At 43.4% G+C, this 23,132-nt stretch overlaps 1 protein-coding gene across 3 annotated transcripts in view; it reads right to left on the bottom strand.

Annotated features, from left to right (window-relative positions):
- The window catches only part of PCYT1B (phosphate cytidylyltransferase 1B, choline), a 174,175-nt gene extending 151,561 nt beyond the window's left edge, over nucleotides 1-22,614 (bottom strand). For 2 of the 3 annotated variants that reach the window (XM_073616435.1, XM_073616434.1), the window contains exon 1: nucleotides 22,247-22,614. In XM_073616435.1, coding sequence (XP_073472536.1) covers nucleotides 22,247-22,363 — 117 coding nt within the window. In that variant the 5' untranslated portion in view covers nucleotides 22,364-22,614. The remainder of the gene's footprint in view (nucleotides 1-22,246) is intronic. The other variant, XM_073616432.1, reaches the window with a different exon arrangement.
- Nucleotides 22,615-23,132: the final 518 nt, after the last annotated feature.

The following is a 23,132-nucleotide window of genomic DNA, read 5'->3' as shown; positions in this document are numbered from 1 at the left end:
AGAGTCAGTAACTGCTGAATTATACAGGCAGGCACAGCTGGGCATTTCTATAGAATATCGGTTTGCTAAAAATGTAAAGTTCCTATTAAAAAAGAAGGCTAATCGTGTTTTTTTTTTTTTTAGATACGTAAAAAGCACATAAAATTTTTTTTCATATTTATGCACCACAATGAATTCGTGATTTGAAATACACACTGCCAGTGGTCTAATATCTATACTTCTTACCTGAACCCGGAGTTTGCAGTTACAATTGTTTTATTACATAATGACTATATTTTTCTTCGCTCTCTTTATGAATAGTCCTCAAAGCGTGTCTTTATCTCCAAGCAAGGTCAGGTTGTATGAGATATCTGGTAGACCTGTACATGCTGGGATAAAGGGGAAGGCTGGAAACTTAAACTAATAATAAGTATAGTTTTGGGGTCTGCAGCTAGTAATCAGTTTGTAGCCAGGCAGAGGATGCACCCTGGGGGATTATTGAAAGAAAATAGGCCTTGGATCTAACCTTTGTTTTCAAACCGAGCAAATCACCACGGCATTATTTGGGGCTATTTTTCTATTCTAAAAAAGATTTATCTGTAGGGCTAAGTAGAAATAATTCAGGAAGCCAGACATCCCAGTATCATTTGCTAGGTGGGACTGAACATTTACCTCGAGGAGACTTCCCTAGTATATATTGGACTAACTGCTGATCCATTTATAGGAACTGGGATTTTATCAGCTGCCATTTGTGCCGGAGGACATGAACCATTTATATAGCACTGAAGCAATTCAAGGGGAAGCACGTAAACACAAAACACCGTCTTGCTTTTCATAAAAGCTAGCAAACTATTGTCTAAGTAGACAGAAAAAAATAGATAAAAGCTATTCAAACTTAAAGTAAATCCACTTTCGTGGGAAAAATATTAGCCAAAAAATAAATAATATAGTGTATACAATTGCAACTCAAGTCATATTGTAATTTAATGTTATTATAAATGATCTTTCCTTTTCAATCTGAATCGCTGTAATTTTCTGAAAAAATGCAATGCAATATGGCTACCTGGAGGTTTTCTGTACACAGATGGTGTACAGAACTCCCCCTGAAAATTAAATTTCCTGCTTGTGTGATTGGCTCACTGAGTTTCCTAGACATCTGCACTAAGATACCAAATCAGATTTTGAGCATCCCCTGCAACAAAAATGTAATTTTTGGTGAGATACTCCCAAAGGGAAATCACATCCAAAAGGGATGCAGGCCCTGCCACATCCCTCATTAGAGCCCTGCAGGTGCAGCAGCTGATTGATAATTATAAAACCACACCCATACAGATTCAAATCACCACATGGACACATAGAAACAAACAGCTATTTCTTCAGAATAGCAAAAGGTGGGTATCTGTAACAAAGTTTGTTAAAATTCCTTCAACTTATATAGATCACCCAGAGTGGAATGTTTTTTCTCAACAAAAGTGGAGTTACTCTTTAAAATGTTTCTCGTGACCTAAAAAAACATGAATTACACAGTAAATATGTAAAAATATACCTACGGTAATTAAAGTGACATTAAACAATTTAGTTATTCTCCAAAAATAATCCACACATATCCACTACTTAATGGCCCTGTAATCTATTCTTAACCAGTCAGCCCCGGAAGATTTTACCCCCCTTCCTGACCAGAGCACTTTTTACAATTTAGCACTGCATTGCTTTAACTGATAATTGCGCGGTCATGCAATGCTGTACCCAAACAAAATTTGCATCCTTTTTTTCCCACAAATAGAGATTTCTTTTGGTGGTATTTTATCACCTCTGCACTTTTTATTTCTTGCGCTATAAACAAAAAAATCACGACAGTTTTGAAAAAAAACAATATTTTTTACTTTTTTGCTATAATAAATATCCCCAATTTTTTAATAAAAAAAAAACATCAGTTTAGGCAGATATATATTCTTCTACATAACTTTGGTAAAAAAACAAAAAAAAAAACAAAATTCACAATAAGCGTATATTGACTGGTTTGAGCAAAAGTTATAGCCTCTACAAACTATGGGATTATAAAGAGATAAGTGCTATAAAAATGCACTGATTACTGTGCAAATGTCACTGATAGGGAAGGGGTTAACACTAGGGGCCGATCAAGGGATTAAATTTGTGTTCCCTCAGTGTGTTCCAACTTTATGGGGATAGGACTGAGTAGGAGAGGAAACATATCGCTGTTCCTACTTACTAGGAACAAATGACATGTCTTCTCTCCTCTCACCTGACAACACAGGTATTTGTGTGTTTGCACACACAAATCCCCATGCTAGCGCTCATGCATGCAATCATCCCCCGCTGTGCAGCGCGCGGGTGCCCTCTGGTGGCTGAAAAGGGGAAGGGCGTACCCATACAGGATTTCGCCTAGGAGAGCCATTCTGCCGCAGTATATCTGCGTGAGCCGGTTGCGAACTGGTTAATGAAAGAGCTCGTTCACACTAGTGGTTGGGGAGCAGTAGGTTAAACCGCTCTTTTACTACCCCTTAACCACTACTCCCTTTAGCTGCAGAGGCAGTGGCCGAGGTTATACATATGCTGCAACCATGATGCTTTGCTTCATAGCAGGAATTATACCCTCTGTCGCTGTCACTGGGTGTAGTGCCAGGCGAGTGTGACCCATTCAAGTCACTGTGGCGTGCTAGTCCAGCGATTAATGAGTTAAAGCCGGCATTCAGGAGACAATACAACGCCTCCTCATCACCTGTCAAATGCTCTCTGAAGAGCAATCCGAGCACTAAATGCCACATAAATCACCTGCCCTTAATCAAGATGGCCACGGCCACAAATGCTAGAGGGGGGTGTTTGTCAAAGCTATTTCTTAGCAAAATAAAGCATGGATACATGGATGGATAAACAGATGAGTTTTCTTTGAATATTAAAAAATAATTAAAGGAGAAGTATAGCTAAAGCTCATTTGGCTGTACTTCAACTGTGGATCACAGGAGTACAGTTTGTTCTGCACTCCTGCGACTTGTTTTCAGCAGAAAGTGGGCTGAAGTCCACTGTCTGCTGATATCACAGAGCCAGTCCTTGGGCAAGATTACGACACTGGAGTCGGGATCTGCCCACATTCCTGGACCGGCACCCAGCTCAGCCTCTCAGCGAGAGGAGGGGGCAGAGCAGAGAGCGATGACTGACAGTCACCAGCTCTCTTCCTGGGGAGCTGCGAGAACCAATCGATCTGCGGTGTTAGATTGCCCAGTTCTCCATGTTGGAGCCAGCGGGGGAACCGATGCTACATCCACCTAGAATATGCAAAAAACCCAAACCCCATAATTCTTTTATAAATTATATTTTTGGTTTGTGGTGCTCAGAAGCAGTATAGTTCCACTTTAAGCCCTGGTTCACACCAGTGCGACTTTGAAATTGCACTACTTCCGATTTCAAAGCTGCCGATCAGTGTGATTTCATGTGCAGCTTTCTGACATCTGCGCAACTTCATTTACACAGATGTCAATGCAAGTCGCACATGAAATCGCACAGAAATAGTGTAGGAACCTTTTTCAAAGTTGCTGTAACTTGAGTCGTGCCGATTTGAACGGTTCCATTGCCACAAATGCATTGCGTCTTGTCATGTGACTTTGAACTGTCAAGCCGCATGACAAGTCGCACTGGTGTGAACCAAGGCCAAGAGCTAAAGACAAGTAAGGGGATTGTCCCTCCACTGATTCATTCAGCTGTGTGCAGTGAATAGAGTTGAACAGCAGGAGATACAAAACTATATTCTACCTGAACTGCACCTTCTGCTGGATGTAAAAAGTAAATAAAAAGCATGCATAGGCAATTTTTCAAATTTACCAGTCTAAGGAAAAAAATACGGTAAAGGAAATTTATACAAAACATGATGGGGTTGAATTACTAAAAGCAAATAAGCTGTTCACTTTGCAAGGGAACTTGTCCCAGAGCCTAGTGAATGTGGTAAGTTTTCACTTTGTAAAGAATATACAGTCACATGCAATAAAAACAATAAAAAAAAAAAAAAAAAATCACAACATGTAGGCAGGTGCAGTCTGCTTCCTCCACTGTAGATGGCACCTGACCAGAGCGGCATCACAGCCTGGAGAGGAAGCCAGGGGAAACTTGGTTTCTCTGTGGTTTTCCTGGTTCTGTGAGACAGCGTTCCGGTTGACTGCACTGGATCCAGGTGACCCTTGGTGGCCATCTTGGGTCAGCAGGGTCTTTTTAAGTCCTTGCTCCCCAGGTTTTCATGCACAATTGCGATTGGGTAGTCAGGGACAATACTAGTGACAGGGAAAGGTTCCAGATAAGAAGGGAAAGTGTGGGGTTCGCAACTTCTCTGGACTTCTTCCCACTTGGGCACAAGATGGCCAGGCCACATTCTGTCCCTCTTAACAGGTGCTGTCAGTTCAGCTGAGACCTGTTTCTCTACATGCTGTTGGAATTTGTGACTGTCCCGGTCGCGCTGTTTTCCCACTAGGTTTAATGTGAACTGTCTTTGCTTTACTTCAATGCAAGTTTTTTTAATCCCTTGGTGCCTGCCATACGCAAATATGCGGCCTCTTGGCGCCTTGTCCTTAGCGGGGCCGCATATTTGCGTGAATTGCTGCCAACACACCTGTGCCGAGAACGCGTGCGCTGTGAGCTCCTGGCACAGTTACCATCGCCTAACCGAAAGCTTTCAGACCACGTGACCGCCTCCTGGTGTCATAAACCTCTTAAAGGGCTGGGAGGCTCCAGTGCTAGGAGGTTAAATTGCACCTGAACTGTGCATGCTGCACCCACCTACAGGCAGTTTTGTTTGCACATGATTGGATGATGGAAGTCAGTAAAATTTCACCTCATTCACTAAGCTCTGGGGCAAATTCCCTTGAAAAGTGCAACATCCTTTGCAAAGTTAACAATCTACTTGCCTTTAGTAAATCAACACCTATATATACCTTTGAGTTACATTCTCTGGATAGATAGACCAGCTTTTCTAATCTAATCTTGCAAGACTTATTCTAGTACCTCTCAATAAACATTTTTTTTTCCTTTTTATACTTGCTTTACAATCAACAGTCTCCAATATTTAGCACAGATTGTTGGAATGGAATCTAAAATGAGGTTTAAACTTGGCAGAAATATCTTTATACACTGGTGAAGAAAATAGCACTCACTCATTGACAGTCTGTTCAGAAATAATAAATCTCAAATTATAAATTCAATCCATTCTTTCATAATAAAAACTGAGAGAGGTTAAAATTAATGAAGGGTTTTGTTTTTTTTAAGTGGTAGTAAATTGTTACACCACTTATACCTACAGGTAAGCCTATAATAAGGCTTATCTGTAGGTGCTGTGAATATCTCCTAAACTTGTACAGTTTAGGAGATATTCAGAGTGCATGCCACCGGTGACATCAACAGTGCAATGCGCTCTGAAGGTCCAGCATACAGTGCCTGACCCTTAGAGCCCGTGCCATAAACTGCGCTCCTGCCCGCATGCGTGAGAGTGACATCATCGCACCCCAGGCCACTCATGCAGCCGGAGGCTGCGAACCCAGAAGATTGACCGGGTATAGATGGAAGCCCTGTCAGGGGAGACAGCGCAGCACTGGAGGGCTTTGTTTTAAGGCAAGATTTTCATGCTAGTATGTAATGCGCAATTGTTTTTTTTTTTCACCAACTGCAGTTTACTACAGCTTTAACAGCGGACCACAATGTATTGTAAAGAAAATTAGATTTGAGAACTTTAACCACTTCAGCCCCGGAAGATTTTACCCCCTTCCTGACCAGAGCACTTTTTACAATTGGGCACTGCATCGCTTTAACTGACAGTCATGCAATGCTGTACCCAAACAAAATCTGCGTCCTTTTTTTCCAACAAATAGAGCTTTCTTTTGGTGGTATTCGATCACCTCTGTGGTTTTTATTTTTTGCGTTATAAACAAAAAAAGAGCGACAATTTTGAAAAAAAAAACAATATTTTTTACTTTTTGCTATAATAAGTATCCCAAAATTTTTTTTTCAAAAAACTAATTTCTTCATCAGTTTAGGCTGATATGTATATAAGTGTATATTGATTGGTTTGCGCAAAAGTTATAGCATCAACAAACTATGAGAAAGATTTATGGCATGTTTATGGCGTTTTCATAATTTTTTTTTTTTTACTAGTGATGGCGGTGATCTGCCATTTTAGCGGTATTGCGGCAGACAGATCAGACACTTTTGACACATTTTTGGGACCACTGACATTTATAGAGCGATCAGTGCTATAAATATGCACTGATTACTGTATAAATGTCATTGGCAGGTAAGGGGTTAACACTAGGGGGCGATCAAGGGGTTAACTGTGTGTTCCCTCACTAACTGTGTGGGGATTGGACTAAGAGATGACAGATCGTTGTTCCTACTTTGTAGGAGCTCACGATCTGTCTCCTCTCCTCTGACAGCACAGGGAGTTGTGTGTTTACACACACAAATCAAATCCCTGTGTTGGCTCTCGTGCATGCGATTGCATGTGGCCGATGGTGATTGCGACCACTGGCCATGCGTATCGGGTCCCCCGCCGTGCAGCAGGCATGCACGTGCCCTCTGGTGGCCAAAAAGGGGAAGGATGTGCCCATACAGGATTTCACCTAGGAGAGCCATCCTGCCACAGTATATCTGCGTGCGCCAGTCGGAACCGGTTAATGAAAGAGCCCGTTCACACTAGCGGTTGGGGAGCAGTTGGTTAAACCGCTCTTTTACTACCCCTTAACCATTACCCCCTTTAGCTGCAGAGGCAGTGGCCGAGGTTATACATATGCTGCAACCATGATGCTTTGATTCATAGCAAGAATTATACCCTCTGTCGCTGTCACTGGGTGTAGTGCCAGGTGAGTGTGACCCGTTCAAGTGACTGTGGCGTGCTAGTCAAGCAATCAATGAGTTAAAGCCGGCATTCAGGAGACAATACAACGCCTCCTCACCGCCTGTCAAATGCTCTCTGAAGAGCAATCCGAGCACTAAATGCCACATAAATCATCTGCCCTTAAACAATATGGCCACGGCCACAAATGCTAGAGGGGGGTGTTTTTCAAAGTTATTTCTTAGCAAATAAAGCATGGATACATGGATGGATGAACAGATGAGTTTGCTTTGAATATTAAACATTTATGAAAGGAGAAGTATAGCTAAAGCTCATTTGGCTGTACTTTTCCTGTGAATCACAGGAGTACAGTTCGTTCTGCACTCCTGCGACTTGTTTTCAGCAGACAGAGGGCTGAAGTCCACTGTCTGCTGATATCACAGAGCCAGTCCTTGAGCAAGATTACGACACTGGAGTCGGGATCTGCCCACATGCCTGGACTGGCACCCAGCTCAGCCTCTCAGCGAGAGATCTGCCCACATGCCTGACAGTCACCAGCTCTCTGCTCAGGGAGCTGTAAGAACCAATCAATCTGCGGTGTTAGATCGCCCAGTTCTCCATGTTAGAGCTAGTGGGGGACCGATGCTACATCCACCTAGGTAAGTATAAATATGCAAAAACCCCAAACCCCATAATTCTTTTATAAATAGAATTTTTGGTTTGTGGTGCTCAGAAGCAGCGACTTTGAAATTGCACTATTTCAGTGCGATTTCAAAGCTGCTGATCAGTGTGATTTCATGTGCAGCTTGCTGACATCTGCGCAACTTCATTTACACAGATGTCAATGCAAGTCGCACATGAAATCGCACAGAAATAGTGTAGGAACCTTTCTCAAAGTTGCTGTAACATGAGTCGTGGCGATGTGAACGATTCCATTGCCACGAATGCATTGCGTCTTGCCATGTGACTTTGAACTGTCAATCCTCATTACAAGTCGCACTGGTGTGAACCAAGGCCAAGAGCTAAAGACAAGTAAGGGGATTGTCCCTCCACTGATTCATTCAGCTGTGTGCGGTGAATAGAGCTGAACAGCAGGAGATACAAAACTATATTCTACCTGAACTGCACCTTCTGCTGGATGCAACAAGTAAATAAATACCATGCATAGGCAATTTTTCAAATTTACCAGTCTAAATACAAAATATTTTTCATAAATTTCCTAAATTTAAGGAAAAAAATAAAGGAAATTTATACAAAACATGATGGGGTTGAATTACTAAAAGCAAATAAGCTGTTTACTTGGGAACTTGTCCCAGAGCCTAGTGAATGTGGTAAGTTTTCACTTTGTAAAGAATATACAGTCACATGCAATTAAAACAATAATCAAAAAAAAAAAAAAAAAATCACAACATGTAGGCAGGTGCAGTCTGCTTCCTCCACTGTAGGTGGTACTTGACCAAAGCAGCATCACAGCCTGGAGAGGAAGCCAGGGGAAACTTGGTTTCTCTGTGGTTTTCCTGGTTCTGGGAGACAGCATTCCGGTTTGCTGCACTGGACACAGGTGACCCTTGGCGGCAATCTTGGGTCAAGTCCTTGCACCCTAGGTTTTCGTGCGCAATTGCATTTGGGTAGTGTAGGGACAGGTACCCTGTCTGTCAGGGACAATACTAGTGACAGGGAAAGGTTCCAGATAAGAAGGGAAAGTGTAGGGTTCGCAACCTCTCTGGACTTCTTCCCACTTGGGTACAAGATGGCCAGGCCACGTTCTGTCCCTCCTAACAGGTGCTGTCAGTTCAGCTGAGACCTGCTTCTCTACATGCTGTTGGAATTTGTGACTGTTCCCGGTCGGGCTGTTTGGTGCTAACAGGTGTTAAGGGGTTACCACTAGGGGGCGATTAAGGGGTTAACTGTTTGTTCCCTCACTGTGTGGGGATGGGACTAACTAGGAGAGATGACAGATCGTTGTTCCTACTCCGTAGGAACTCTCGATCTGTCTCCTATCCTCTGACAGCACAGGGATTTGTGTGTGTACACACACAAATCCCCATGCTGGCTCTCGTGCATGCGATCGCCCGTGGCCGGCGGTGATCACACCCAGCTGGCCACGTGCATCAGGTCCCCCGCTTTGTAGTGGGCGAGCGTGCGGGCGAGCGTGCCTCTGGTGGCGCTTGCGTGCCTTCTGGTGGCTCTCCTGGGCAAAGCCGTATATATACACGGAATTTCGCCTAGGAGAGGCATTCTGCCGCAGTATATCTGCGTGAGCCGGTCGGGAACCAGTTAAAGAGCACAGAAACTGTGGAAGCTCTGCCCAAAAAAAGGTAGGAAGAGGGTAAAGAACTAGACACCAGCGTTACCCGAGGTCACCCTGCAGCTGATCTTTTCCCCATCACTGACTTACACAGTGCAGAACAAGATATTGTATCTCTATAAAGAGCCATTTTGGAAGAAAACAATGAGCAGCACAGCAGTGGCATCACAAAATCTTACCCCAAATCTCTGAAAACTAGAGGGCAGAGGCAGCACCACCTGATATCTCACACTGCAGATTCCTAACTATGATGATGTAGTCACAGGAGTGCCTAGACATACTCATATACCAGGTCAAAAGGTTCATTTTTCATGGAACCGCTTAGGTTCAAATAACATTTCTAGGTGTTGTGTATTGGGTAAGGGTCAAACCATCTGTCAGATTGTCATTGCTGTCTGTGCCCTCAACAAGGTTGGACTGCCCCACCTACAGGCTAGCGCACGCGGTGTCCCGGGTATGCCTGGGCACACCCTAATCACCCCCATGTGCATCGCTCTGCCTGGCCCTGGCAGTTCCGTATGGGTTCCCGGCAGCACAGAGAGGAGCCCAACTCACACACCCTGTGCACCTCTGCTCTGCAGCTATTTAAAAAGAAAGAACATTGCCAGATTACATTGTTTATCTGCCTGTCGGGGCCGAAAGGGGACTATTTAACCACTTTTGGGTGCAGGTGGAGTGATCTACAGCACTGCGGTTCCCGACAATTAAATTAAAGTCCCGGCTTCTTCTATAACAATCTACCAGGGCTTTAATCTAATTGCAAGAAAAGGCTGTAGCGGATTACTCCACCTGCTCCCTAACATGTATAAATAGTCCCTTTTGGCCCCAGACTCCGTTGCCCTGCTCAGTTCAGTGTGGGTCAGGGAAGCTGGATCTTGGTGCTGTGCCCGGCTCTCATGATTGACATGGAGCAGCGGGCACACCTCATAGAACACTATACCCCTCACTATATACCCTGCCCCTACCTCATAGAACACTGTACCCCTGTCTGGCTTAGGCCCTGGCTCTGTCAGGCGGAGGGGGCTTTGTCAGGTAAACTGTATGGGGCCCATGATTTCTAACAGCGGCCCTGTCACTCTGTGTGCTGGCGGGGTGTATAGACAGTGCTAATGCCTTTTGTGTCCACATAGGCAGGGGGCTGAAATCAAAGTCAGACTGGTTCAGGAGGCCTCCTGCTCACCTCCTCAGGCCCGCACCAATTCCTCCTCTAAGCAGTGATTAGTGCTATGGATGGCCAAGATGGGCCAGGGAGCACAGTCTCATACTTCCCAACATTTTGAGATGGGAATGAGGGACACCTACTAGCAAACGTATGTAGGCATAGGACATGCCCCCGCTACACCCCCTTAAAGGAGAATTAACCAAAAGAAAAGGTTAATTAAATCCACAAGGGCTTTTTTTACCACTATTATTCCTTTATATTGGCTTTTAAAATTTACAAATGCAGCCATTTAGAATTTGGAGGAAAGGTTTAGCACTGGGAAACACTTTTTGAAAGATAAAAAGTGCATTTTATATACAACTATATAGATCAGACCAAAATGAGGGACAAATGAGGAGGAATGAGGGACATTGCTCCAAATCAGGGACAGTCCCTCCAAATCAGGGACAATTGGGAGTTATGCAGTCTAAGCAGTGAATACAGCAGCAGCATCTACTAGTGGTCAGTGGTGGTAGACGTGATCCAAACACCTACAGAGAGCTGTGGCCACTATCAGCCTGCCATTGCTTTGTATAGGATAAGTGGCTACCTGCATCTACCTGTGAATCCAGCTACAAGAATATGCTGGATTCTGTCACAGCTGACAAATAAATGCTATTTGAATGGAACCTAAGTCTTACAGTGATATTAAAGGTTATTTTTTTTTAATAACAAACATGTCATACTTACCTGATCTGTTCAATGGTTTTGCACAGAGCAGCCCCTCCCCCCTGATAAGTGCCCCCATAGCAAGCAGCTTCCTATGGGGGCACCCAAGCAGACTTGCTCCTGAGCCACTGCGCTATGTGTCCATTCACACACTAAGCATGGCTCGGCCCCACCCCCCGCTCTCTCCTCATTGGCTCAACGGCTGTGATTGACAGTAACGGAAGCTAATGGCTACCGCTGGTGCCTCAGCCAATGAGGAGTAGGAGACCTGGGATAACCAAGGCACCTCGCTGGATTGAGATGGTGATCAGGTAAGTTTCGGGGGGCTGGGGCGCTGCTGCACAAAGAAGGTTTTTTTTACCTTCCTGCATAGAATAGAAACCTTGAGCCTTTACAACCACTTTAAAATGGAAGTCAAGCCACCAAGACATGGACACACGGGCCTATCCTTTATATTATACAAAATATTTGGAGAACATATTGCATTTGTGTGCACTAAAATTCATTTGAAGGCATTTTTTTCCTGAAAATATGGGTTTGATAAAGAGTTGCACAAATATCACGTAACATAAAAAAAATTGCAACTACCATCTTTTTATTCTGCAGGTTTTCTGCTCTCAAAAAAATTGGGAAAGGGGGGCTTTAAATGTTCTTTAAGCCAAAAATCTGAATTGTAGCATGTTTGGGTGTGTGGAATTTTTTTTTAAAAATGATCCGCCAGCCAAAAAAGCAAAATACATAAAAATGTGAGGAATTATTATTTTTTATCAGCTTACCACCTGCGCCAAGTGTCCTCATGTCTGCCAAGTCCAACATTAACAGTTACATCTACCGCTGCTTTGTAGATGGTATAAGCTACACTAGGGGTCTATTTATTTCACACATTTTTCTAACTGGATTCAAATAAAGAAACGTATACATCTCCGGTGAAAGTTTGAATCTTGAAAATTTAGAAATGGACAAGACTGGTTTGCAAGTATTGCGCATCCACAACTAAAATAACTTGCTTTTTGTACTTTATTATGTTGCCATTAACAATCAATGGAATATCTGGGTGTGCTGTGGAACTGGGCCCCGGTAAGCCACAAAAATATGTCAGTTTTGTATTCTGCCATAAAAGCAGTTTTAAACCCAAAAACAAAACTATAATGCAACACAATCCTTAAATTGGTTGTAAAAGTTTGAAGGTTTTCTATGCATGAAGGTAAAAAACTTTTTGAGTGTTTCTCCCTCCACAGCCCCCTAATACTCACCTGAGCCCCCTCTTGATCCAGCGATTAGCACGCAAGCGTCCTGGGTCTCTCTCTCCTTATTGGCTGAGAATCGCAGCCAGTGAGAGAGCAAGGGGCAGGGCTGAGTCAGCTCTCCAGGTGTTTTACGGGCGCATAAAGTGGGGCTCGGGAGCATGCACCAATGCCCCCATAGAAAGCAGCTTGCTATTGGGGGGCACTGGTCAAGGGGGAGGAGCCAGGAGCGCCGGTGGGGAACTTGAGGAGAGGAGGATCAGGGTCACTCTTTGCAAATCCATTACACCGAGCAGGTAAATATGACATGTTTATTATTTTTATTTAAAAAGACAAAAAATACTGAAAACTATAATATCACTTTAACCACTTGCCTACTGGGCACTTTCACCCCCTTCCTGCCCAGGCCAATTTTCAGATTTCAGCGCTCTCACATTTTGAATTTCAATTGCGCACCCATGCAACACTGTACCCAAATTACATTTTTTATCATTTTTTGGAGACAGAGCTTTCCTTTGGTGGTATTAAATAATAAAAAAAAGATATATATATTTTTTTTTTGCTAAACAAATGAAAAAAGACGGAAGCATTTTTCTTAGTTTCTGTTGTAAATTTTTCTAAATAAGTAATTTTTCTTCTTCACTGGTGTGTGCTGATAAGACGGCACTGATGGGCACCGATAAGTGGTACTGATGGGCATCACTGGTGGCCACTGACAGGCTGTACTGATGGACACTGTTGAGACTGCACTGATCATCAGGACACTGATGATCAGTGCCCTGATTATCAGTATAGATGTTCCCTGTGTGGATTTGCCAGTTATCGGCTCTCCTCACATGCTGTCAGCCGACAGATACTGACAAATACTGTTTTAGCTCTGATTGGACACTTTAGTCTTTAGTGCTGGAGGAAAGTGGTTAAAGCAGTATAAAACTCAAAAGTAAACATTTAATCTTATGCAGCTTACCAAATTCTTAGATGTGATGGCTGTATTAGTTTCCTTTTTTAGGCTTTGTTTTATTTACATCTGGTGATCCAGCCAGCAAGTCTGTTGTTTTTCAAAAGCACATGCTCTCCAGCAGAATGCTAATCAGTTTACATGGATGAGATAAGCCACTCAACACTGGCAGGGGTGATTAAAATGATCAGCTTTTATTTATTCATTAATCCCAAAAAGAAAAAAAAAACAGTTTTAACGGATTATAAAATGTGAGCTGGAATGTGCCTTTAATTTGTTAGTATATCTAAATCTGCTCATACATTATGCACTAAGACAGCCCCCCGCCTTGTCTCCTGACTGATAATACTGCTGTCTGTTGTACCTTCTATGCTCATTCCTCCAGAGTTGCATCTCGCTATTTCAGATGTGTTACTGGCCAGATCACCTGGTGAAAACAGATGGGAAAAACAAACAAAAAAAATGCATACAGCCATCACATCGAATGACTGGTAAGCTGAATATCACATTGCTCTGTTGAAAAAAAATGCATCAAACTGCATTTTTGTATGCGTTTCCAGTGCGTTTTCTGGGAGCCTGACTCCCAGTATGCACTTGTAAAACATGGACATGTGACTCAAAAGCGCACCAAAAAACGCAACACAAGTGAGTTTTTGCACGTTTTTGAAGTGTTTCTATATGCATGTTTTTGACGTGTTTCTATTCCTTTCGATGTAGACCTATATTTTTGAAAACTGCACCAAAGATGCAGCATGCAGGACTTTTAAAAAGGCACCACACCCACAGTGCAGTGGTGTGAAGAGTCCCATAGGATTTGAAGGGATTGTGTTTTTGTTGCGTTCTTAGCACAGTAAAATTGCCACAAAAACACATCTTTGTGCAAGCAGCCCAACATCTATATGCTGCAGTTGTAGGAGTTGAAGTGCAGATGGGACTTTATCTGATTCTCAGTGCAATTTTGTAGTGCAATTTTGATGCGTTTTTCATGCTTCATGCATTTTTTTTGGAGACTGGATTTTTATACACAAAACTCTGCCAAAAACGCATATATGTGCATTTTACATGTATTTTTGGTGTTTTTCTATTGAAGTCTATGGGGCCAAAATCACGCTGCAACAACACCAAAGTAGGACATGTACCTATTGTACATACTTTAAGTAGTGTCCCTTAAGGTTACTTTCACACTGAAAGCACCCAGTGTTAGCGGTAAATCGGCGCTAGTTTTAGCGGCACTTTACTGTCGTTTTAGCTGTGGGGGTTAAAAGCACCCCACTAGCGGCCGAAGAAAGGGTTAAAAGCGCCCGTGTTGCGGTGCTGCTGAATTGCTTTGCAGGCGCTTCGGCAGCACTGCCCATTCATTCCAATGGGCTGGGGTGGTGTGGGAGCGCTGTATACACCATTCCCACACAGCCCCAAAGATGCTGCTTGTGGGACTTTTTTTCCCGTCCTGAACGCCCCCCACTGTGAAAGCACTCGGCTTTCACACTGGGGAGGCATGAGATCGCTTTTCAGGCGCTATTTTAGTGCTAAAACGCCAGTAAAAGTGCCTCAGTGGGAAAGGGGTCTAAGAAGGAGTTTCTAGAAATTTAGTTCTGCATGGCTGTAGTCAGCCAATGCCAATTTGTAGTCTGTGGTTTGTGCAGCTTCTATTAAAGTGACTGTAAATCCTTACATATACCCAGTGAAATGACTGGCCTCAGGTGATACACAGGGATGAAAGAAATCCTCCTTCATAAGTTGTACCTGTTTATCTGCAGTCTTCTTTTCTCTACATCCGTTCAGTTGGCTGAATTTATAAAGCTTGACTGAGAGTTTAGAAAAAAGGGGTGGAGAGGTGAAGTTAGACTCTGCAGAGCTCAGTGAGGAGAGCTCTGAGAGCTGATTGGAGAAAAGAGACCACACACACACACACACACACACACACCTTACAGGAACAGAGCTGAGGCTGCTAATCAGCTGGAGCTCCCAGCTTGTCATCTTTTTAACTCTTGGTGTCAGAAAAAACTGTCAGAAGTGATTTATGCAGATAGAGGAATGAAGCAGCAGACTGGAATGACTCTTACTGCTCTTAAAGAGGAAGTAAACCCTGATGGGTTTACTTCCTCTTTGTTTTCCTGCAAAGGTAAAGCATAATGGGCTACTATGCATCGCATAGTAGCCCATTATGTGTCACTTACCTGACACAGGAGCCTGCGATGTCACTGCTGTCCCCTCTACGGAGCATCCATCTTCTTTCCAGGTATCATGGCTCCGGCTGTGATTGGCCGGAGTCGCGATGACGTCACTCCCATGCATGCGCACGGGAGCCACCACTAATGGCATATCGCCGTTTGCAGCGGCATGATCAGTGCGCCTACGCACCGCTGTCTACGACGCATGCGCCGTAGACAGCAGGGCCTGTCTTTTTGCAAATATCTCCTAAACCGTGTAGGTTTAGGAGATATTTCTTGGACCTACAGGTAAGCCTTAATCTAGCTGTCTGTGCCCCTGTTCAGATGATTTCACCTCACTTTCTGTCCCAATGACAATTGGATTTTGAAAATTTTGGGTTGTTGTGGAAACAAGCCTTGGTGATAAAGCATCACTGGAGGTACCTTTTCCCCATATTAACTCTTACAGGAGTAAATTTCCCTTCCTAGGGGTAGATTTCCTCTCACTTCCTGTTGTCTCCCTCCGTTTGTAAGTAGGAGTTGTTTGTAAGTCGGATGTTTGTAACTAGGGGACCCCCTGTACACACAATAGAGGGACATGCTTTGTTCATATTTCATGTCTGAGATTTACAAACACTTTAAAGTATAACTAATAGCAACATTTTTTTTTTAGTTTTGGATAGAGTAGAGCAGAATTAGAACTCCTGTAAGTTTTTATTGCTGTCTGTGTCCCTGTTAGGGAGATTCATCCTCTCTATTTGTCCTGTTTACCATTATCATTAAAAGTGAAAGTAAAAGAAAATCTCAAATTTTGGGTTGTCCCAGAAAAATAATAAAAGGGAAATCTTCCAATGGGGACACTAGTTCTGGTGACTTGGGGGTCCCCAAGGAATTCCCTTCATTTTCAGGGATTTCCTCTCACTTCCTGTTTGGCTATGGGACAGGAAGTGAAGGGAAATGTTCGCAATGGGACACAGATGGTAAAAGAACGAGAATGGGGATGTGTGTGTGTAAACACACAAATCCCGGTTCTTTCAGGGGAAAAGAGACAGATTGTATGTTCATACTAATGCTGGCCATACACTATACGAGAAATCAGCCAAACCCATTTTCGATTAACGAACATTCGGCCGTGAGCGCAAACGATAGTGTCATCATGTAATGACCGATAAAGCGGTCAGTCCATTAACTGTCCGAAAAACGAACAAACTGTCTATTTATCGATTTACGATCTTTCGTATAGTGTATGGCCAGCATAAGTATGAACACCGATCTCTCTCCTCCCCTAGTCAGTCCCATTCCCCCCTACAGTTATAACACATATAGGGAACACAGTTAACCCCTTGATCGCCTTCCCTGCCAGTGTCATTTATAGAGTAATCAGTGCATTTTTATAGCACTGATTGCCGTATAAATGTCACTGGTCCCAAAAATGTGTCAAAAGTGTCCAATTTGTCTGCCGCAATATCGCAGTCCCAATAAAAATCACAGATCACCGCCATTACTAGTAAAAAAATAAATAAATAAAAATGCCATATATCTATCCCCTATTTTTTAGACGCTATAACTTTTGCGCAAACCAATCAATATACGCTTATTGCAAATTTTTTACCAAAAATATGTAGAAGAATATATATATATTAGCCTAAACTAAGGAAAAATGTTTATTTTTTTTTTTTTTAATTTGGGATATTTATTATAGCAAAAAGTAAAAGATAGTGGTTTTTTTTTCAAAATTGTCGCTTTTCTTTGGTTTATAGCGCAAAAAATAAAAACCGCAGAGGTGATCAAATACCACCAAAATAAAGCTTTATTTGTGGGAAAAAAATGACATCAATCTTGTTTGGGTACAGTGTCGCACGACCGCGCAATTGTCAGTTAAAGCGACTAGTTCAATTTTGAAAAAAATGGCCTGGTCATTGAAGTGGTTAAACCCCAGACATGAACTATGAGCAAAGCATATCTCTAGTGTATACTTGTTTCAATCCAGAGCTAAGTGTCATTTTTGTCTGCTGCTTCACTTCACTGGGTATATGTAAGGGTTTACAACTACTTTACCGCTTGCCGACCAGCCGTCATCATTTAACTGCAGCAGGTCAACGCGATCCCGCGAGCCGTCGTAGCTATACGTCGGCTCGTGGGAACGGGATAGCAGGCGAGCGCCCGCTGCACCGCGGGGGTGCCGATGCTCATGGCCGCCGGTCAGGATGACCACCGGCCACGAGCGATTGTGGGCATGAGAGGCAGAACACGGAAGTGTGTGTGTAAACACACAAATCCCTGTTCTGTTCTGTGAGGAATGACAGATCGTGAGTTCCTAATCGCTATGATCCGTCACTTCCTCTAGTCAGTACCCTCCCCCTTCAGTTAGAAACACGCAGCAGGGAACACGGTTAACCCCTTGATCGCCCCCTAGTGTTAACTCCTTCCCTGCCAGTGACATTTTTACAGTGATCAGTGCATTTGTATAGCACTGATCGCTGTATAAATGCCAATGGTCCCAAAATAGTGTAAAAAGTGTCCGATGTGTCCGCCATAACGTCGCAGTCCCGATAAAAATCACAGATCGCCGCCATTACTAGTAAAAAAAAATAATAATAAAAATGCTATAAATCTATCCCCTATTTTGTAGACGCTATAACTTTTGTTCAAACCAATCAATATATGTTCTTTGCGATTTTTTTACTAAAAATATGTAGAAGAATACATATCGGCCTAAACTGAGGAAAAATTCGCTTTTTTTTTTAATAAATGGGATATTTATTATAGCAAAAAGTACAAAATATTGTGTTTTTTTCAAAATTGTTGCTCTTTTTTTGTTTATAGCGCAAAAAAATAAAAACCGCAGAGGCGGTCAAATACCATCAAAAGAAAGCTCTATTTGTGGAAAAAAAAGGACGTTAATTTTGTTTGGGTCCAGCGTCGCACAAAACCGCAATTGTCAGTTAAAGCGACGCAATGCCGAATCACAAAAAATGGCCTGGTCATTGAGCAGCCAAGTCTTCCGGGGCTGAAGTGGTTAAAGCACAACTCTGGCCAAAAACTCGTTTTGTATATTGCACATTAAAAATAAATTACAACTAATGAAGTGCGCCCCATCTCTGTCTGGCTGCTGCAGTGTTCATTAAAGCTCCAATCACACAATGTCTTGCATTCTGTAAAAAGAATGCAAGACATTGTGTGATTGGAGGAGGTGCAGATGGCCATCACTATCTCCCCACCTCAAATCACACAATGTCTTGCATTCTGTGAAAAGAATGCAAGGGTTTTTTTCTGGGGCGGAGGATGGGGTATAGTAAGCGACCAACTGTGATCAGTGTGCTACAGCTGGATCTAGAAATCTCAGCACCAGACATTCAGCTCTGGCAAGAGAGCACGGGGCTGAATAAAAGTAGATGTACCAAAGGCTCCAGCAGCCAGACATGGGGCACACTTAATTAGTGTGCTTTTATTTTACTGTGCAAATCTACAAAATGAGTTTGAGTTAGGCCTGAAAAAAGAAGCACGCTAAACCCTGTTGATCTTTGACTCCTCCATGTTGTTCAGGAAGATCTCCACCACTCCAGAGTTGTCTACCACTATTTTACTATTACTAAGAATCTGAATTCCTGGTATAGCAACTTTTACATACAGTGGAACCTTGGATTACGAGCATAATCCGTTCCAGGAGAATGCTTGTAATCCAAAGCACTCGCATATCAAAGCGAGTTTCCCCATAGAAGTCAATGGAAACAAAGATAATTTGTTCCGCATTGACTTCTATTGCATTCAATACCGCATGTGGCCAGAGGTGGGGGGGGGGCGTTGGAGAGCCTCGGAAATACTCGGGGACAGTTCGGCTGAACTCAGAAACCCTCGGAAAGGCTTGGAAACACTTGGGAACGGAGTATTTCTGAGTATTTCCGAGTGATTCCGAGTATTTATTTACGAACGGCTCCGTACCCTTCCGAGTGTCACCGGCGCCCCCGCACCTCTAGCCAAATGCGGTACTGCACACCACATTAGCTTGAATTCTGCTTGTTTTGCGGGACAACACTCGCAAACCACGTCAGGATTTTTTTTAAAAAGTTGCTTGTATTTTAAAACGCTTGTTTACCAAGGTTCCACTGTAGTTACATTGGACCAATGTAAGACTGTATGTGCCATACCTGTGGGATTCCCATGGAAGATAGGCAACAGTGATCTCCACTAGCTTTTGGGTCCTATGCCAAGCCTCTGCCCTGCTGCAGTGTGAACACAGGAGGTCGCACGCTTGGTACGGGCACCATTCAGGGAACACCTTCTATTTTCTCAATAAATGCACAAGGTGGAGATTGTGACATCATTGCCTCACCTCCCAACCTTGTCCAATCAGAGAATGATTTGCATTCATTGAGAAAATAGAAAAGTGTTCCCTGAATGGCGACTGTGCTGAGTGAACGACCTCCTGTGTTCACAATGCAGCAGGGCAGCTGCTTATCATGTGACCCATAAACTAGTGGAGATCACTGTAGTAGAGGTGCCTACTACAATGATTTCCAGCTTTCATGGGGATCCCACAGGTATGGCACATATGTACTGTACTTGGCCCAAATATGTTAATCTGTCCTACCTGGTATTCACATAGTTCACCTTTACTAAAAAAAAATGCCTATATAGGTAAAGCAAGCCACAAATTATACAATTTGGGGTTGAAGGAAAAAGAAAGGAAGAAAAATAGCTTGATCTGACATTCATCATAAACACAGTCAGAATACAGTAATGCAGCAGGAGTTGTCCCAGCCATCACAATACAATGATCACTGTTGGCCGCTATAGCCGCCAGCAGTGATCGCAGGAAAAGAACCTGACAGGCTGGTTGTACTGAAGTCGATGGAACGACATCAGTACAACCAACCTGCTCATAGACGGATCAAAATTCATCCGGTTCCTGCTGAATCAGCCTAATTTTGCTCCACCCATGGCCGGCCTAAGAGACGTCTGTAGATAAAAACAAACTGCAGCTTTGACCAAACTTGAATAATGCTCTGGCTACCCCATGAAGCCTGACCGGAAAACTTCCAGGACGTTGCTAAGAGACACCTAGCTGTTAAGCCAGCCATAGACGGAGCGATTTTCTATACTGCAACAATGTGTTGCAGGAAACAAAGCTGCTTGATTCCCCCATCAACACAGTCATTGTTGATGGGGGAATCCCTCCTGTAGATCCATTGTGTTCTCCCAGTGAGAGGAGACGGGGGAAAGGCTCCCTGCCGGGTGAACCCAGTGATTATCGCTAGCAATAATCGCATGTAACATCTGACAGGCTGGTTGTATCAAAGTTGATCAATCGATCAACCTGGGTACATTCAGCCTGCCCATACATGGTTGGAATCTTGGCCAGTTCCTGACGAACCACCCGAGATTCTAACCATCTATGGCCGGCTTTACTGTTCTCCTCCACCATTACAGAAGCGAGCCTGATTCATACCTCCTCATGTGCTTTCTCTCCCCTGATGCAGTAGCTCAGAGCTAAGTGTTTCAGAGCTCACTCCCGTGATAAAGGGGAACAGTAACAACTGGAGTCCCTTAGCAACGTCCTTAGCAACGTCCTAAGAGTTTACACAGCAATTCAACTTTGAACAAAGCTGTACAGTTTGTTTTTGGCTACAGACCCCCTTTTCTGCATAGGCAGTTTTTGGTAAAAGGTGAACTAACCCTTTAGGGCCCTTTCACACCAACAGACCGATTGGGTCCACCTATTGTTCTCTATGTGCCCTCTGTCACCATCCCAACCATGACACTACCTGCCTGCAGTTTGCATGTTCTCCCTGTGCCTGCGTGGGTTTCCTCCGGGTACCCCGGTTTCCTCCCATACTCCAAAGACATGCTGGTAGGTTATTTGGCTTCTGTCCAAAATTGGCCCTAATATATGAATGTGAGTTGGGGACTTTGGATTGTGGGCTACTTGAAGGTAGGTACCGATGTGAGTGTGCGATGTATGTGTGGAGCGCTGCGTAAATTGACGGCGTCATATGGGTACCTGAAATAAATAATAATGTAATAGATGAGCATCTTAATGAGACACAATGAACAGGGATAGGGACAATTGTAGACACTCACCCACACTCACTCAGGATGGACCGGTGTCTTTATTCAACCTTACTAACTATGTAACTATGAATATTTATATGTAACCTGCCGGCATCCAATCCGCTAAAACCAGACGGATGGGGATACGTTTGCCATCGAATGACAATCAGATGGAAACGGACAGGCGGTCTGCTTCCGTCAAATCACCCCATAGAAAACAGCGCGCTCTGTCTGTGTCTGTGTCCGCTCTGCATAAACTGACCCGTCATCCACCTGCTTAGAGGGGGGGATCAGCAGAGAGATCCCTCACTGAGCAGGCGGATCCACTTGGATAAATTCCGCCCCAAGTGAAAAAGGCCTTAAGCTCACCACACACGTTACAATTTGATTATACGATCTCCTACCAACAACTATGTAACGCAAGAGCCTGCCTGATTGGCTGCAGAATGATTGGATAGATTAGGTAGGCCCTTGATTGTACAGAGATTGTATTGTGTAGGATGACCCCTGGCGTAAACAAGAACAAGCGTCACAGGTTACATTAATAGACTCCCTTTGCTATGACCTTTGATCGATGAATTTGGACGGCGCAGCGTCTCATCAAGAACTAGTTTGCTGGTCCTCTGACGAACAGCAGCCAGTGTGTCTAAGAGGATGGATGAGAAGCAATCTCAGGAATCCTGTCTCAGCACCGCACACAGACATAGTGCTTTGTAATGCAACTTTCCTCACTGCAGATCCTGTAGCAGACACCCAGCCCAGATGGATTAGTCTGCAGCCAAGTTGTTTACACCAAGCCATAGCTCCTGAAATCCCTACCCTTCACTCCCGAGCCACATGGAACATACGGGTGTACTTACCAGGCGAGGCTGAGGACAAGTGTGCTCCAGTTCTTCCATGCTTTCTAAGGGCAGATCACCACAATGGGAATATGGGATACCTGTTTCTGACTCAGCATCAAGGCTGAGAACTGGCATGGCCAGATGAGGCTCGCCGTAGCTCTCGGAGCGATGGAGAACTCCTCTTGGGGATTCTAGGCAGTGGAGATTTTTCCCAGCTTCATGGCCCTTTCTCCTAAGAGACAGAAGGTGCTTGTTTAAATCTTATAAGTAGAAGCCGTGATGCACAAGGCCTCGGTTTATCACTATAACAACCAGGCAGCAGTAAAGCACACGGCACAGAATGCACTGGCCTCATTTGCATGGTGCCTTGTGGTTGGATCGTGTCATCCTAGTCCAGCTTTAAAGTGAATGATGATGCATCCTGCCAATAGCACAAATCCTGCCAGTTTGCTGGCCTTGAGCTTTTATTCCGGGAATGCAGACATGCTTTGTTTATCATTTATTATTAAAGTGACAATTAACCACTTTAAGACCGGGCCTATTTTTCAGACTTGTTGTTTACAAGTTAAAATCATTTTTTTTTTTTTTTTGCTAGAAAATTACTTAGAACCCCCCAAACATTATATATATTTTTTGAACCCCCTAGAGAATAAAATGGCGGTCGTTGCAATACTTTTTGTCACACCGTATTTGCAAAAGCTCACTTTTTTTTTTTTTTAGGAAAAATTACACTTTTTTTTTAATTAAAAAATAAGACAGCAGTAAAGTTAGCCCAATTTTTTTTTTTTTTTTAATATTGCGAAAAATGATGTTACGCCGAGTAAACCGATACCCAACATGTCACACTTCAAAGTTGCGCCCGCTCGTGGAATGGCAACAAACTTTTACCCTTAAAAATCTCTAT

This window comes from Aquarana catesbeiana, linkage group LG02, assembly GCF_042186555.1.
Source record: "Aquarana catesbeiana isolate 2022-GZ linkage group LG02, ASM4218655v1, whole genome shotgun sequence".
NCBI classification, from domain to species: Eukaryota; Metazoa; Chordata; class Amphibia; order Anura; family Ranidae; genus Aquarana; species Aquarana catesbeiana.
The sequence above is the reverse complement of the archived record's forward strand: the minus strand, read 5'-3'. Positions and strand labels throughout refer to the sequence as shown.